The sequence below is a fragment of the Passer domesticus genome, chromosome Z (assembly GCF_036417665.1).
Source record: "Passer domesticus isolate bPasDom1 chromosome Z, bPasDom1.hap1, whole genome shotgun sequence".
NCBI classification, from domain to species: domain Eukaryota; kingdom Metazoa; phylum Chordata; class Aves; order Passeriformes; family Passeridae; genus Passer; species Passer domesticus.
The window spans coordinates 46042609-46056660 of NC_087512.1; the positions used below are offsets into that span (position 1 = coordinate 46042609).

At 38.0% G+C, this 14052-nt stretch overlaps 1 protein-coding gene across 2 annotated transcripts in view; it reads left to right on the forward strand.

Moving 5' to 3' along the window:
* The window catches only part of GAK (cyclin G associated kinase), a 65413-nt gene extending 53125 nt beyond the window's left edge, over positions 1-12288 (forward strand). For both annotated transcript variants that reach the window (XM_064405593.1, XM_064405594.1), the window contains exons 23-28: positions 1228-1362; positions 1694-1813; positions 4342-4557; positions 5978-6126; positions 7255-7431; positions 9028-12288. In XM_064405593.1, the coding sequence (XP_064261663.1) occupies positions 1228-1362; positions 1694-1813; positions 4342-4557; positions 5978-6126; positions 7255-7431; positions 9028-9129 (899 nt within the window). In that variant the 3' untranslated portion in view covers positions 9130-12288. The remainder of the gene's footprint in view (positions 1-1227; positions 1363-1693; positions 1814-4341; positions 4558-5977; positions 6127-7254; positions 7432-9027) is intronic.
* Positions 12289-14052: the final 1764 nt, after the last annotated feature.

The following is a 14052-nucleotide window of genomic DNA, read 5'->3' on the forward strand; positions in this document are numbered from 1 at the left end:
GCTTTCAGCAGATATTTGTTGCACAGTATTTGATGTGTTCACTTTGCAGCTGTAAGATCTAATTATAAATGGTATTAGTAGATTGAGGTACTATAGGGGTATTTAATTTGCTTCTAATTATTTCCTTAATGAAGAAAATTTGATATTAATATTTTTAATATAAAGCTGAGATACTGAGGCAAGTGAAAGGCTGTGATGTAGTAGTTGAGACTTTGAAAGCCTCAGAATGTTACTGCTTTTGTGAGGATGGCTGGGTTAACCCTATGTCTATGAAATGGCTTAGACCACCACTAAATGTACTTTACTGAAATATCCCCTCTCCCTATAGCACTGAGTGTTCTTATAGCATTAAAGTAGGGGTTACATTCAAAAGCTATCTTCCTTCACTGTCAGTCTCCACAAGCTCTGCTCAAGGAGAATGCTCAGAGCTAGCATGCAGTTTTTGAGTGTTCTGTACATAGCATATCTTATTCTGAGGATGGCTCACAATTTGTGTGAGTGGTAAGTGGGGAATCATTTGGAAGTGTCAGGGATGGCAGTTATAATACCTTTAGATGGGATATGACATTTTCCAGGAGTTAGTGAAGCACCCTTCCGTGCTTTTAAATACGACAATTTCATTTAGATGTCATGGTGTATAGAAAAGTGATTATTATCCATGCAGCTAGAGATTCTTAACCTTTTCCCAGAAAAAATCACTTCTATCCTGCTTGTCAGTTGTGTGCATTCATTTGTGTTTACACCTCTGAGAGTGTATTAGTTGGGCAAGAGGCCACTTTGTCACAAGCAGCCTGGGTTAGGCAAACCTGCATTTTGAAGTGAGCTGGCTTCACCTGTGTAACACCCAGACTGCTGAGTGATAAAGAGCACCATTCACGGAGCACTGCTGCTTTCCACTTACCAGCTGTGTTGTCAGGAGCAGCAGCATGCCCTAGATCTGTACCTGAGATCCTTTGGGTCAGGAGACCTAAACTGTTAAATTCATAGCACTGCCTGTGCATGAAAATTCCTTATCTATGAAGTGCGTGGGATGTTTTAAAATACAAATGGAGGAATTCCAGTGGTACAACCTTTCTGAGTCCTGTTTAAGACTGCACAATTGTTACCGACAGATTTAAGCAAGCTGTGTAGCTGACAATGTGATACACATTCTGTTGGTATTGGCAAATATATATACTATTATAATGGTTTTCTTAAACATGGAAACATTTATTTTTTCTTCTGTAGGCAATTTGACACCAGAGCCACCTAAAATATCATCATCTACAAGCCACCCAGATCTCTTAAGTGGATGGGATTCTTGGGCAGATTCCTCAACAACCAGCAATGTAGCATCACCACAGCTGAAGCCTGTTTGTGAAGGTATTATGAAATTAATTTTTTCCATTAGAGGAATACTCCAGACTGGACATTTAATCACCTGAAACTGTTGAACATGTCTTCATGCATTTTTGCTTTGCTTCTTAAATGCTCCTTTAGTAAAGCACTTGTGTAGTTTTTCAGATGAAAGTTCAAGATGCAGGAATTAAATTGTTTCAGTTCTCTATAGTAATGGTGATTCTTGTAATGGGAGAAGATGTTGTGAAGTAGAACATTGGGAAGGTTTGCATGAGGTGCTGTGCAGATACTACTTTTATTCTTTCTCTCAATTTCCAAACAGATTAGGTATGTGATGTGTCTTCTTATTATACAGGCCAAGCTTTTACCACTGGAAGCCAGTCCAGTGTGTCTTCAGGTTCGTCTTTTAGCCAGGCGAAAGCTCAGAACTTTGATCCTTTTGCTGATCTTGCCAACCTGGGATCTGGTCTTCCAGGTAAGGTCTTACTTTTGATAGACCATATTTACGGCCTCTACTAAATGAGATTTGCTTCTCATTCCAATAAATGTTACTGAGAGCCTATAAAGAGAAGCGTTTCCTTTTAATTGTCAACATCTAGCTTGACATATTTGCTTAGACCTGGTGAGTATCAAGAAAAGAGTGAATCTTCCAGATATTTTTTAAAATATCCAGAATAATATTTCAGAATATAACTACAGCTGTGATATAGGAACAGTGAAAATAATTAATGCTTGAAAATTGAGTTGAGATGGTAAGAGAAACCAGGAGTTGCTGATTCAGTAACGGAGCATGAGGTTTCCTACCTAGCATTGATTAATACTGTTCTTGAAGGTTTAAAATGAAAGCAGGATTGAATTAGTTAATTTTTTTTAGTTCCAAAGTAACAGTTAATTCAGTACTTTCCTTTGAATTCAGCAGACTTTCATAGCTCTGCTAGTCACATCTACCATGTTAGTAAGATAAGCACAAATCGAGGGCCATACACTGCACACTGGTACCAAAAGCATTATGAGTATCTGTCAGTTTGCAGCGAAGGGCACAAGGAGTTCTGGAAGATAAGACACATTGCAGAGTAACTCTTATTCCAGGGTGTTGTATTGGCCTAAAACTCAGGAACTTAGTTCTGTAGCACTCACAAAAGAGCTGAAGTCCTTGCGTTTCAGAGCCCACACTGCTGTAACAAATGTGACCAGCTGCTGAGGGTACATGGAATGATTCAGAGCAGCCTAGTGTTGCTGAATTGAGCAAACCTGCTTTTTCCCTTAGCTTGGAGCTGATCGAGGTTTTAACCTGTTGCCTTGGCAGTTAGCACTGTGCATTGAATGGAGTGGAATTGTAGAAACACTAGGTAGCATGCAGTGTTTGACTTCTTGATGTTGCTTGGGCATAAGTGCTGCAAAATTCTGCTGTTGAAGCAGTACCAATGAGGCTGCTTTGCAGTAAAAAATGTTCAAAGATTTTCTAGTGTAATAATTCAGGTTAACACAGGTTGCACAGATAGTGTGACAGTAAAAAAAGTCAGTTTATTCTTGACTTGAAGATATAGGTATAGCCCACATTAAATCAGATGAAAGAAGTGAAACTAATTTTAGCAGGACTTGGTTCAATTCATTACTCTTTCAGTTAGCTTTCAATAGGAAAAATGATTGCATTAAGAAGTAGCCAGATGTCACTGTCCTAGTTAACATTTTCAGGCTTGAAATGAATTTTCAAGGCATCACAAAAACTGGAATTCAGTTTTGGAATACAACTGGAGTACCACACTCTTTTGTATTTTTCATAGGAGTTTTTTGGCTTCCACATACAAGATGCTGTTCTGGAAGAAAATTTATGAGAGTGCAAACTGCTTAAATATGAATGCTATATAAACCCAAAAGAAATAGCAGCTAAAAGTAGTGAATACCAGGGTATTAGCATGTTGGTAGGATACCAATAGTGTTCTGTGCTGGTTGGTGTTATCATACTCTTCTTTAGGAATGGTCTTCTATCAGAAAGTAGGAGTGTGGTGTTGAAAAGGTTTTGTGAAGAGTGAGGTGTCCTACAGGAAGAATTTGTTGGCCTTGAAAACTGCAATGTAGAATGCTTTGAAAGAATAGGTGAAAGAGATATAATTTTTCAGTGTGACTAGTAACAAATTTTTTTTTCTGTAAATTTCACAAGTTGTCAATGACTGAAAACTGAGTTGACTGCAGTTGAGTGATTTCATGAAAAAGCAGTGCATTCCTATATTTTCCTGGGTGTTTTATTGCAATACTGGGTTTAATCAGGTGTGATATTTCAAGATATAGTATAGTATCTTGTACATGGCCCTGGGGAGACATCCTCTTGTCCAAGTTAGAGATGTGATCAGCTACTTCAAAAGGAGAAAAAAAAAGGAGAAAAACATCAGGAGAGCTGAAGTGTGAGGAGCCATTTTTGAAAGAGCGCATCAAGTTTGCATTGCTATGTATACCAGACAGGCTTGGCCTACGCCATGAGGGTGATTACAGTATCTCCTGCAGGCTACAGTGTTTTTCTTACTCATGTGGAGTATATTCCCTCTGAATGCTGCTATAGAATAATGTTCTCATCTTCCTTAAACAGTAGTGCAAGGAATCACTAGAGACTTTGAAAAGCATTCATTTGAAAATCTTCTCAGTCTGTTACCATTTTTTGTAATTAGTTATTTATTATGCACTGCATATTAGCAGACGTGGGAGGCAGAACTACTGTCACAGCCATATTATCTCCTAGCTTGACATGTGCCTGACCCTTCAGATAAGGGTGCATGTTTTTGCTAAAACAGACATTTGAAACCTTGAGTTGTAAGAGAAGACTTTCAGTAAAGCCTCCAGCTCCTGCTATCCAAGTTACTACTTCATGAGGCTCTTAACTTCATTTTGCTCATGCTTTCCTGTTACCCTGTGAGCTATGTGGTTGTATGTCAAGGGGCAACTGTCTTACTTGTACTAAACTGGTGACAGGCATTAAACTGAACAATTAAGTTAGTATTTCTTTGTTAGGTTCATCCACTGGTGGACTCTTGGGTAGTGGATTTAGTCAGAAGACTGCTGCTCCATCTCAGAAGCTAGGAAATCAGTGGCAGAAATCCTCCAAACCACCAAGTACTTCATGGCAGTCCCAGACTAAGTCCAGCACAGCAGCTAAGCCCAACTACACAGTAAACTTCAGTGTTATTGGGGGACGAGAGGAAAGAGGAGTCAGAGCCCCAAGCTTTGGTAAGTTTTTGAATGTGTATTACTTATAATGTCTCATGTGAAGTTAGTTGTGTGTGCTGTTACCTGCAGAAGCTCTTCTACCTTCATATTTTTATTTACATTTAAGCTGTGTATAGCAGAAAACAGAAAAACACTTGGTATCCAAATCTGCTATCCTGTGTTTCCAAAGTTATCCCAGTACATAACAGATGAACTGATGATAGCACAGGTAAACGTGAGTTTGGGCATAAAGTCTCACAGCTATAATTACTCACCCACATGGGAACTGGTTTTGTATCAGTGAGTTTAGAAAGGTAAATTTGATCCATCTGGGGAGAGATGATTGATGGTTGTTGCTTCATGTTAGTCTGTTTGTGATACAAAGATAAAGGGATACACTGTTTCTCCTAGCTGAAGAAGAGTAGATAGTCTTGAGAAAGACTGAGGTTAAAATTTCTGAAAATTCTTGTTTTTGAGAGACATGGGGACAAGACCAGGTAGAATCATACAGTCTTTTTACATGTTCCAACTGAGTAGGCAAACCTGGAGTTACAGGGTTAGGCTTGGCCTCTTTTTTATGAACTTTCTTGAAAAATTTTATTTTCTGGTGTGTTGGTATTAGGATTATGCTTCCCTTAAACTGACATACAAATAAGTGAACAGCAGGTACTTCTTTACGCTGGAAGTATTCTGTTGGTCCATATCTGGAGAAAGGTGTCAGGATGCAGAGGCAGTGAGTGTACATTGCAGCACAGGAGAGTCTGTAGAACAAGGCAGAAAAATCAATTGGCATGATTAAAAGCTGAAACAGGTTGTTGTCATTTCTCTCCCTTAAAAACAGATAGACCTCAGCTGGACAAGGGCCTAACAAATGTACCTGGCTGTCCCTGCTTTGAGTGGGGATTGGACTAAATAATATCCAGAAGCCTCTTCAGAGTTCAGTTATTCTACAGTTCTCTGAAATGTGTTGGTTCTGTAATGAATATTCATGTTGTTATTTTATCCATTCTTTATTCTGGATAAGTTTCAACATGCTGAGGTGTTGACTACATGCTTTCAATGATGCTATTGAGTATATGGTTACTTGAAAAACTGCTGCATAGCTTTTGAAACTAAATTACAGTGGAAAAATGGAGCTATTTGCAAAATTGTGGCTAGATGTGTGCTCCCTCAAATCTACTCCATTTTCTTAAAAAAGAGGACATGCAAGTATTTTAGTCCCAGGTTAGCATGTTAGGTTGTCTGCCTGCTGGACTGAAAGTTTGTTAAAGATCCCTTTTATTTTTATCCTTCTTAGTTTTGTGGCTTTTGGCATCACTGAAGGATATATTTATCATGGTAGTGATAAACGCCATCTGGATGTGTCTAAGGGCAATGTATTTCCCCTGTTAATATATTCTCCAGGGAAACTTTTCATTAAATGTTTTTTCTCTTTCTATAGGTCAAAAACCAAAAGTTTCAGAAAATGACTTTGAGGATCTCTTATCTAATCAAGGATTTTCAGCGAAATCTGATAAAAAGGGACCAAAGACAATTGCTGAGATGAGAAAACAAGAGATGTCTAAAGACATGGACCCCTTGAAACTCAAGGTTTGTTTAACAGTGATTTTGACTGAAGTGAATATCTGATCTTATGCTTAGAATTGCTGATAACAGAGCAGAAGGATACAATGACCAACAGAGAAAGAATTGCTGATAACAGAGCAGAAGGATACAATGACCAACAGAGAAACTAAAGGCTGATGGTTTAGAAAAGATGGATTTAGCTGACACTAAATACACTTTAAAAATGATGCATGTGAGAATAGCTGCCTTCAGGCTGATCATGTACTTTCATTTTCTGGTTAACAAGTGCTGCTGTTGTCCTAAGAAATTACTAGAAAGTGCAATTCTGGAGACAGGATATATAACTAGTTTGGGATATGTTGCTTGCTGTTCATATTTTTTTGACCTGTTAGTCATTGATAACTTAATATATTGATACACTTCCAGATTTTTAGTCTTTATGGTGCTTCAGAAAAGTTTGTAAATTAACTTTAAAGGAATGCTGAAATTTGTTTTCGCAAAGTCTCCTTCCTGAAGAGGGAGTGCATGGGTACCTTTTAACAGAAATCACCACAAATAGAAATAAGTACAGATATATAGTTACCATCCTCACTGGTGTTAGTAAGGGTTCCATGAAAACACTATATCTGTATGTTATGGCTTGATATATTGCTGTTGAAGTCTGAGCAACATTACTCTAATTGACTTTGGGGATCTCAAAGGGCACTTTGCATAACTTAAGCAACATCCCTCTGCATGTTGCTTAAGTTAACATGAATTATTACCAGATATTTTCTTTTGTACAAAGCTTGTACAATAGAAGTTTTAAAATATATTTACTCTTTTGTACAATTCAAGTAATAATTTTTATGTGTGCCCTGACAGGGACAAGATTAATGTAATACCTAATTGTAACAGATGTTAATTACTCCTGTCATTTCTCTTGCAGTGACTGAATTTCTGCAATAAACTAGTAACAATGAGCTATTCTCTAGTGGTAGATGCAAAGTATGACTTTTGAGTCGCTAAGGCAATTGAATTTGGGGAATGAGTGCAGTAGGACAACTGCACTTGAGTTGTCATCATATAGTCTTGCAGAGTGAAGATTATATCTCTAGAGGCTGAGAATGCTTACAGTGCTGCATTCAGTTTTGTATATTCTGATTTTCCCAGATTCTTGAATGGATTGAAGGAAAGGAGAGAAATATCAGAGCATTAATATCTACTCTACATACAGTGCTTTGGGAAGGGGAAAATAAGTGGAAACCAGTCAGCATGGCAGATTTAGTAACTCCTGAACAAGTAAAGAAGTACTACAGGAAAGCAGTGCTTGTGGTTCATCCTGATAAGGTGAGTGTTTTCCTCTGATCTTCTTTATTATAGGAGGAATACAAACTGCTTTTACCATACCATACTGGTTACTGGCAAATGCCTTGCTTCTCAGTCAGCATCCTAGATGTTCTTCACTGTGCTTCCATTGTCTTCTGAATGGGGTGTCCTGCTGCATTCAGGTAGTACAGAATTATTCTTGCCATCCTGACACAGCACAGAATTCAACAGAGAGGGGTTAACAAATGGAAGATCCCGTGAGGGTTGTACTGACCACCAAAGTCAGTCATGCTGGGTTCTGACTGACAGATGTCAGATGGCAGATTTAATGCTGATTAGTAGAATCTGTTTCATTTCTGTGAGGTAGTACTTCAAAAAGCTAGTACTTTTAGAACTAGTATGGAGACTCCGAGGTGGTCACAGCAAAACTGGTAGGAAAAACCTGCTGAACCTCATTTACTAAACCATTTTTACTAAAAAAAGTAAACTTACTAGAATAAACAAGTTATCAGATGAAAAATATGTAATGAATATTACATTGCAGCAGACTTTTTAAAAATCCTTAATGCATCCCAATGCATCAAGGTAGCTTCTTGTTCTGAGCTCTTGCATTAGATAGAAAGAGAAGCATTGGATATACCTGGTGTGAATCTTCAGGTTTGCATTCACTGGTGGTTTAGTGAGCAGTAGTCTAAATCCTATGTTGTCTTGTGTCCATAACAAACATGACATTTTTTGGTTTTTTAGTTCCTCCTCTTCTTCAGAGTTCTTGGGTATGTGACTTCTTCCACCTTTGTTGTGGTTTTTTAGGTGTTTTCTGTAAGGCCTGTAATGCATCAGTGTCAGAATACAGCTCTGTTTAAGGCATATTTGTCTTCCTTTTTCTTTTCTTCTGCCACTTACGTGTTGTGCATCAATAAAGTACTGCAGGTGGCAAAAACTAAGCAGCAGGAGAAGGGGAAAGATACTGGAGGGGGCTTTGGGTCTTCCTTTTTTATTGGAGAGAACCATCTTTTGGGACTGGGTGTTTATTAACCACAAGGGCTGGATTGTATTGGCCCAGAGTCAGGGTAGCTGTGAAACAGGCAGGGAATCAGGAGTGTACTATCTTTGAGTATGGAAGCAAACACACAGGAGGTACTGTGTCAGTCATGTTGAGTCTTAGCATCATTCACAACCAGGAACAGATTTTCCTCCAGGGAATTTCATTCAAAAGAAGTTGTCTTAAAGAGGACTCAGATTTTATGCTTGTACACTAGTGCAAGATCTTTCAGGAAGCAATTCTAAAAATTACTTAATTTGATTAGTAGGTAATAGTAACTGAAACTATTTATGAAAAGAACCGCTTTGAAAAGTGTTTTTAGTTAAATTTCAATTACTTATAAATTGTACTGAAAGCTTGAAAGTAACGTAAGGAAACCAAGAATTTGGATTTGTTAAAAAATACTCATGGCAAGCTTTGGGTAAGGTTGGAAAGAGTTCTCTGTCTGTAAAATTATATTCACAGAGCAGTCTGTAGCTGTTGAATAAGACAGCAAATATAGAAGGGGTGGGATCTTTTCTAAAGACCTAATTTCTAATGTTTTTTTGCTTATGGTGCATTCTGTTTGTTTCCAGGCCACAGGACAACCCTATGAGCAATATGCCAAAATGATCTTCATGGAATTGAATGATGCATGGTCAGAGTTTGAAAACCAGGGATCAAAGTCCCTTTTCTGAAATTTCACATTTCATGGAACTGCTTCCAGAAACTGGAGCTGATCATTGTTATGACTTTATTGCGCCTGAGATTTCCGAAGCGCTTTTCCACGATTTCAGCACAGTTTCTAGTTATGCACTTAAATGTGGGGATGTATTTTGTAAGATGTAGAGTACAAAGCATTATATAGATGCATTAAGAAAAACACTGCTGAAGAAATCAGTCTGGGAGTAAAGGTTTCTCTTTTTGTATAAGAAAAATAGAATTTGAATGAAGCAAAGTAATAAGTGATAGGCTAGTATTAGTTATAAATCATTCCAACTTAATTGATCGTTGCTGTACCTCTACCGTCCCAAATTTGTCTGTTACTTTGAGTAGTTTGGTGATTAAATTTTGATATTTGGTGCCTGTCGCCTTCTTCAAAGTGCTTTAGTTAGCAGCAGTGAATTTGCTTGGCTTATGTCAAACCTAAGGATGTATATTTTCATCTGTATTTTATATAATCAATCTGATAATCATTCTGTAAATAATGTTTTCTGGTAATATGTGTGTTCTTTACAATAGAATAACAGTTGTTTAGCCAAAAAGACAGCACACGTGGGAAAGTCAGACAGGGTTGTTCTTGATTTTTTTTTTTAAACATATCATGAATCTAAAAAGAAATTTTGACTCTGAGGTCTGCATGTTCCTGCTGTTTTGTTTATTTATTGGAGTAGTCTGACCTGTGCTTATTTTCCTAGTTCTTTAAATGGTGTCTTTTGCTTCTAAATTCAGTGGAATGTTCCTTTCATTGAACTTCAAATACTCTGATAGAAACAATTTTACTCTGAAACTTGAAGTGTAAGCACAAACCTTTTACTGTGCTTTGATTTGTCTGAGTATTAAATCACTCATTTTCATCTGGTAAGCATTTAAAGTGCTTTAACAAACATTTTGCTGCATGTTTGAACTTGTGTATTTTGAGCATGGCATCAGTGCATGTGAAAACATGGTGTGTCTTGGTATACTGTTGAATTTCTGCTCACGTGTTTCCATGCACTGCTTAGTGCAAGATGAGTAGAGACACAGCTTGGTAACAAAACTTGCCATGTTTTCTCATCCCTGTTCAGAAGTCACTTTTTCACTAGTGCTGGGGTGGATGATGCGAGCGACCAATGACTGTTATACTCTGTGTAATAACAAAATGCAATTTTCATATCAAGTTTGAAAATGTTGAAAATTAGTGCTGAGCTATTAAATCTTCAGCAGCAGTCTCCTGAGACTGGACAGTTGGGCATTCAAGGGGATATTTTGATTACTTGCCTTTTTATACATTTTGCATGCTTAACTGAGAGGGAAGCTGTATTATTAGCAGAGGTAACTGTTCAGCTGAGCAACATCTGAACAGGAAACATGAGATTCTAATACCACCTGAAAGGTACATTGGATGAGATTTTCCACTGCTGCACCAGCCCATGAGCTGGTGGGTTAGAGACTGCTGAACACTTGCTGTGTCTAGTCTCTAGCTCTGTTATAACACAGTTACTTATTAACCTCTGATCAAAGGTTTTGTTTGTGTATATTTGCATATATATTTAGCTGCTGTGATTTTTCTTTTTTTTTAAGGTGAAGCTAGGATCAGTTATGCATCAGGAAGGTTATATATTATTCATAGCTGCTGTTGTATGTCAGTTACTGCTTTGAAGCAGTCTTAAATCTCAGTAGATTTCTTTATAAATGTATGTAACTTGCTGTCTGATTTAAAGTAAGAGTTAATCTTTTTTCCTTTGGATACTTCATTAATTCTTTGTGTATGTGTTCTGCAACCATGGAAATTGAAGGCTTCTGCTGGTAGGATAGATTTGTGGGAGACTTTTTTACAGTTCCAGGGCAAATGCTATGTAGGAATAGGTTTAAAAAGACAAACACAGATATATAATGACTTTGACTGTAGTGCTATATACAATTGAGAGATAAGGCATTTCTAAGGGGGCTGCTTAGAATAAGGAGGGACTGCTTTAAAAACCCATGTTCATTCAGCATGTATAGGCAACTTCATTTTACGACATATATTTTTAATTGCTCTTTTCTTGAAATATGTGTTTAAAAAATTAAAACCTGAAATTTGGGAGGAAAATATCTTCCTCTGCTTTGTGTATTTGGTAGTGTTTTCTGGATGATGTGTCTACATTAAGCTTTTTAAAATTTCTCTACTCTTGCTTGCAAAATCTTCTTGAAACATCAGAAAAGAACCTTTAGATGTGGTTTTAAGTTAGCAGAGAAAACATGAGTGCAAGTATTTTACCTGGAACTGAAGATCTCTTGAAATTAGCTCTCTCTTTTAAAAATTATGGAAATTCAAGTAGTTTGGCTATGGATTCTTCCAAGAGCCATTACTTAATTACTGAAACTTCAGCCAGGTTGACAGAACTGCTCAGCTTATTTTATGGCTTAGTTCTGGTTTTGTGGGGAAACTGCCTGATTTCTCTGTCCTGCTCCTTTCTAGATAATTGAATTTTGCTGCTGAGAATCTGCGAGAAGCTTGGCTTGGTAAACTGATAAATCTTAACAATGAAACTGTTTTGGGTAGGGTGTTTTGATTTTGGTTTTATTTTTTTAACTATGCCATTTCTCTGTGTTACATACAAGAATGTGCAAACATGGGGATTTCATTAAGATTCTGTAAGCAAATTGTAATTTGGAAATTAAAAAAGTTCAAGTGGTGAATATGAACATAATAAATGGAAGTTTTGTTTTCTGTGCAACACAAAGCGGCATGAGGACCACCAAAGGTGTTTCTTAGTGTAAGGCTTACATATTAAGTACAAGAAGCTGGGAAGAGGGAAGTTAAAGTATATTTCATATAAATGTGTATTGAGTCTTAATGTTGCTTTTATAGGAGATGGTGATTTGGAAGAAAAAAATCCAGCAGTTTTATGAATTCATCTTAAAACAGTAATAAAAAATGGTAGACAATCTGGGAATGAGGGCTTTTCAACCTTTTGATTTGTACTTGGTTGTTAATTGTCTGTCTGCTGTATGAACTAGGAGTGCACTCAAATTGATAACGCACATTTTTCACTGTAGTTCTATTCTTAGTGTCCACAAACTGAAAAGCTTTTAGAGCGGGCCTCAGAAAAAAATGATTAATCAGAGACTTGGCTGGATTCTCTGTTTTCTTAAAATGTTTATTTTCCATTCACGTTAGTTGTGATTGCACAGTTAAGTTTTGAAGTGTTGAAGCCACAGCCTGAAAGCTGAACTTTAGATCTGCTTCTGCTGGCTGAGAAGGTGACATCACCAGGTGTTTCCTGCGGGTTGATACTCTGCCTGCATGCAATGTGCTCCAAGGATTTGCACTTGAGGTTCTCTTATGGAGCACCTCCTTGACTCCTGCAGCAAGTCATGGTGCCTGCTGGCCCACGTTGGTTGTTCTTCTGTCTGGTAACAGCACCAGACTAATGTCATATATTGTTTGCAGACTGCCAGGGCTCACTTCACAAAAGTAAGTAGGCTGAGATGGTTAGTGCAAGAAAAAAGGAAAACAGCACAAGATCGATTAAAGGAAGAGTAGAGAAAAACACCAGGGCTCTAAAGTACATCTAAAATACTGTTTTCTGATTCTCTCTTCACTGACCTATTGCTACCTACCTGCTAAAAACAGGTGTAGACTAGTAGAGAGAACCTGGTTTGCAGCCTGCTTTCCATTCCTTTTAGAACACTGCGGACTGACTGTAACAAGTTGGAGTACCAAGTCCTTAGCTTTCCCATCCCCTGCCAAAGTTTATATAAAGCAGGTCTAAAAATGTTTGGGGAGGTTTCCACTAGTTTTTTTTTAAGTTAGAAATTACTTGTGTTAGAACTGGAGAGTCCAACAAAACAGAGATCTGTGAAGAAGAATTGGTGTTAAGAGTGTGTGTGGCTGGAGTCTGCCTGATAGAAACAAGTGATGTATTTTAACCAGAAGAAATCAGTTGGTGTCTTCAACCTCAGGCATGCCTTTTTGGTGTTTCCTAGTGCTGTCAGAGTTCCTTAGGAGCAGCGAAGAGTGTTTGTGGTTAGTTAGACATAAAGCCTGGACAGAAAAGGTCCTCAGCATTGTTAGTTGGGTCAAGTTCAGCTATTTTGCTAATCAGTGATAGCTTCTTCAGGAAGTACAGAACAGAAAACCTCCAAAAGTGTTGATGAAGTACATTTCCTTGGAACAGTGGCAGAGTCCTTGGTGTTGTACTTGTGAGGGTAACCTGTGCTCATGAAAAATGCCTTGTTTACCTCCATATTCTTGGTAATTCTGAACAATTCCCCCCATTTTGTCTTGCCAAGCACAGAGCCACAGTTAGTTTGTGAAAGCTACATGCACAAGGTCAATTATTTGCACAAACTAAAGAGGAGCTTCAGCATAACAGAAATCTCATCAGGCCTTGGAGTGATGGGTTCTGTGCACCATTCCACTTCCCAAGGCCCGACTGCAGTTTTCCCAGCAGTGGCAATGTGCTTGCATACTTGCTGGCTGCTGCACTCACTGCTGCTCACAGAAGTGTTTTCAGGAGTAGCATAAATGTGAAGCCTTGTTGCTCCTTAGCTGTGTCCTTAATTGTCTAACAATTGCAATGTAATGGCTGCTTTGTAAATAAGTTCAAATTAATCTTGTATGACTCAGTTGACATTTTCTGTCAAGAACTTGCAGGTGATTGACCTGCGAAAGCTGTAAAAGGAATGTATTATTTCCCACCCTTTGAACCTGTCCCTGGTGCAGAGCAGCTCTCGCACCCAGAAGCTCAATGACGAGGAGCTGAGCTCTGGTTCTGAACTTGATGAATCTTGCAATGCTTGCTTACTCTCTCTTTGGGTGAGCTTATTGTGGACTGCAGCTTAGACTGCATTAAGCTTCCAACATATGCCCCCAAAATACGAATTCAGTACTTTTTATGAAGGATACATGTTGTCATAGAAGCTTTTATTAC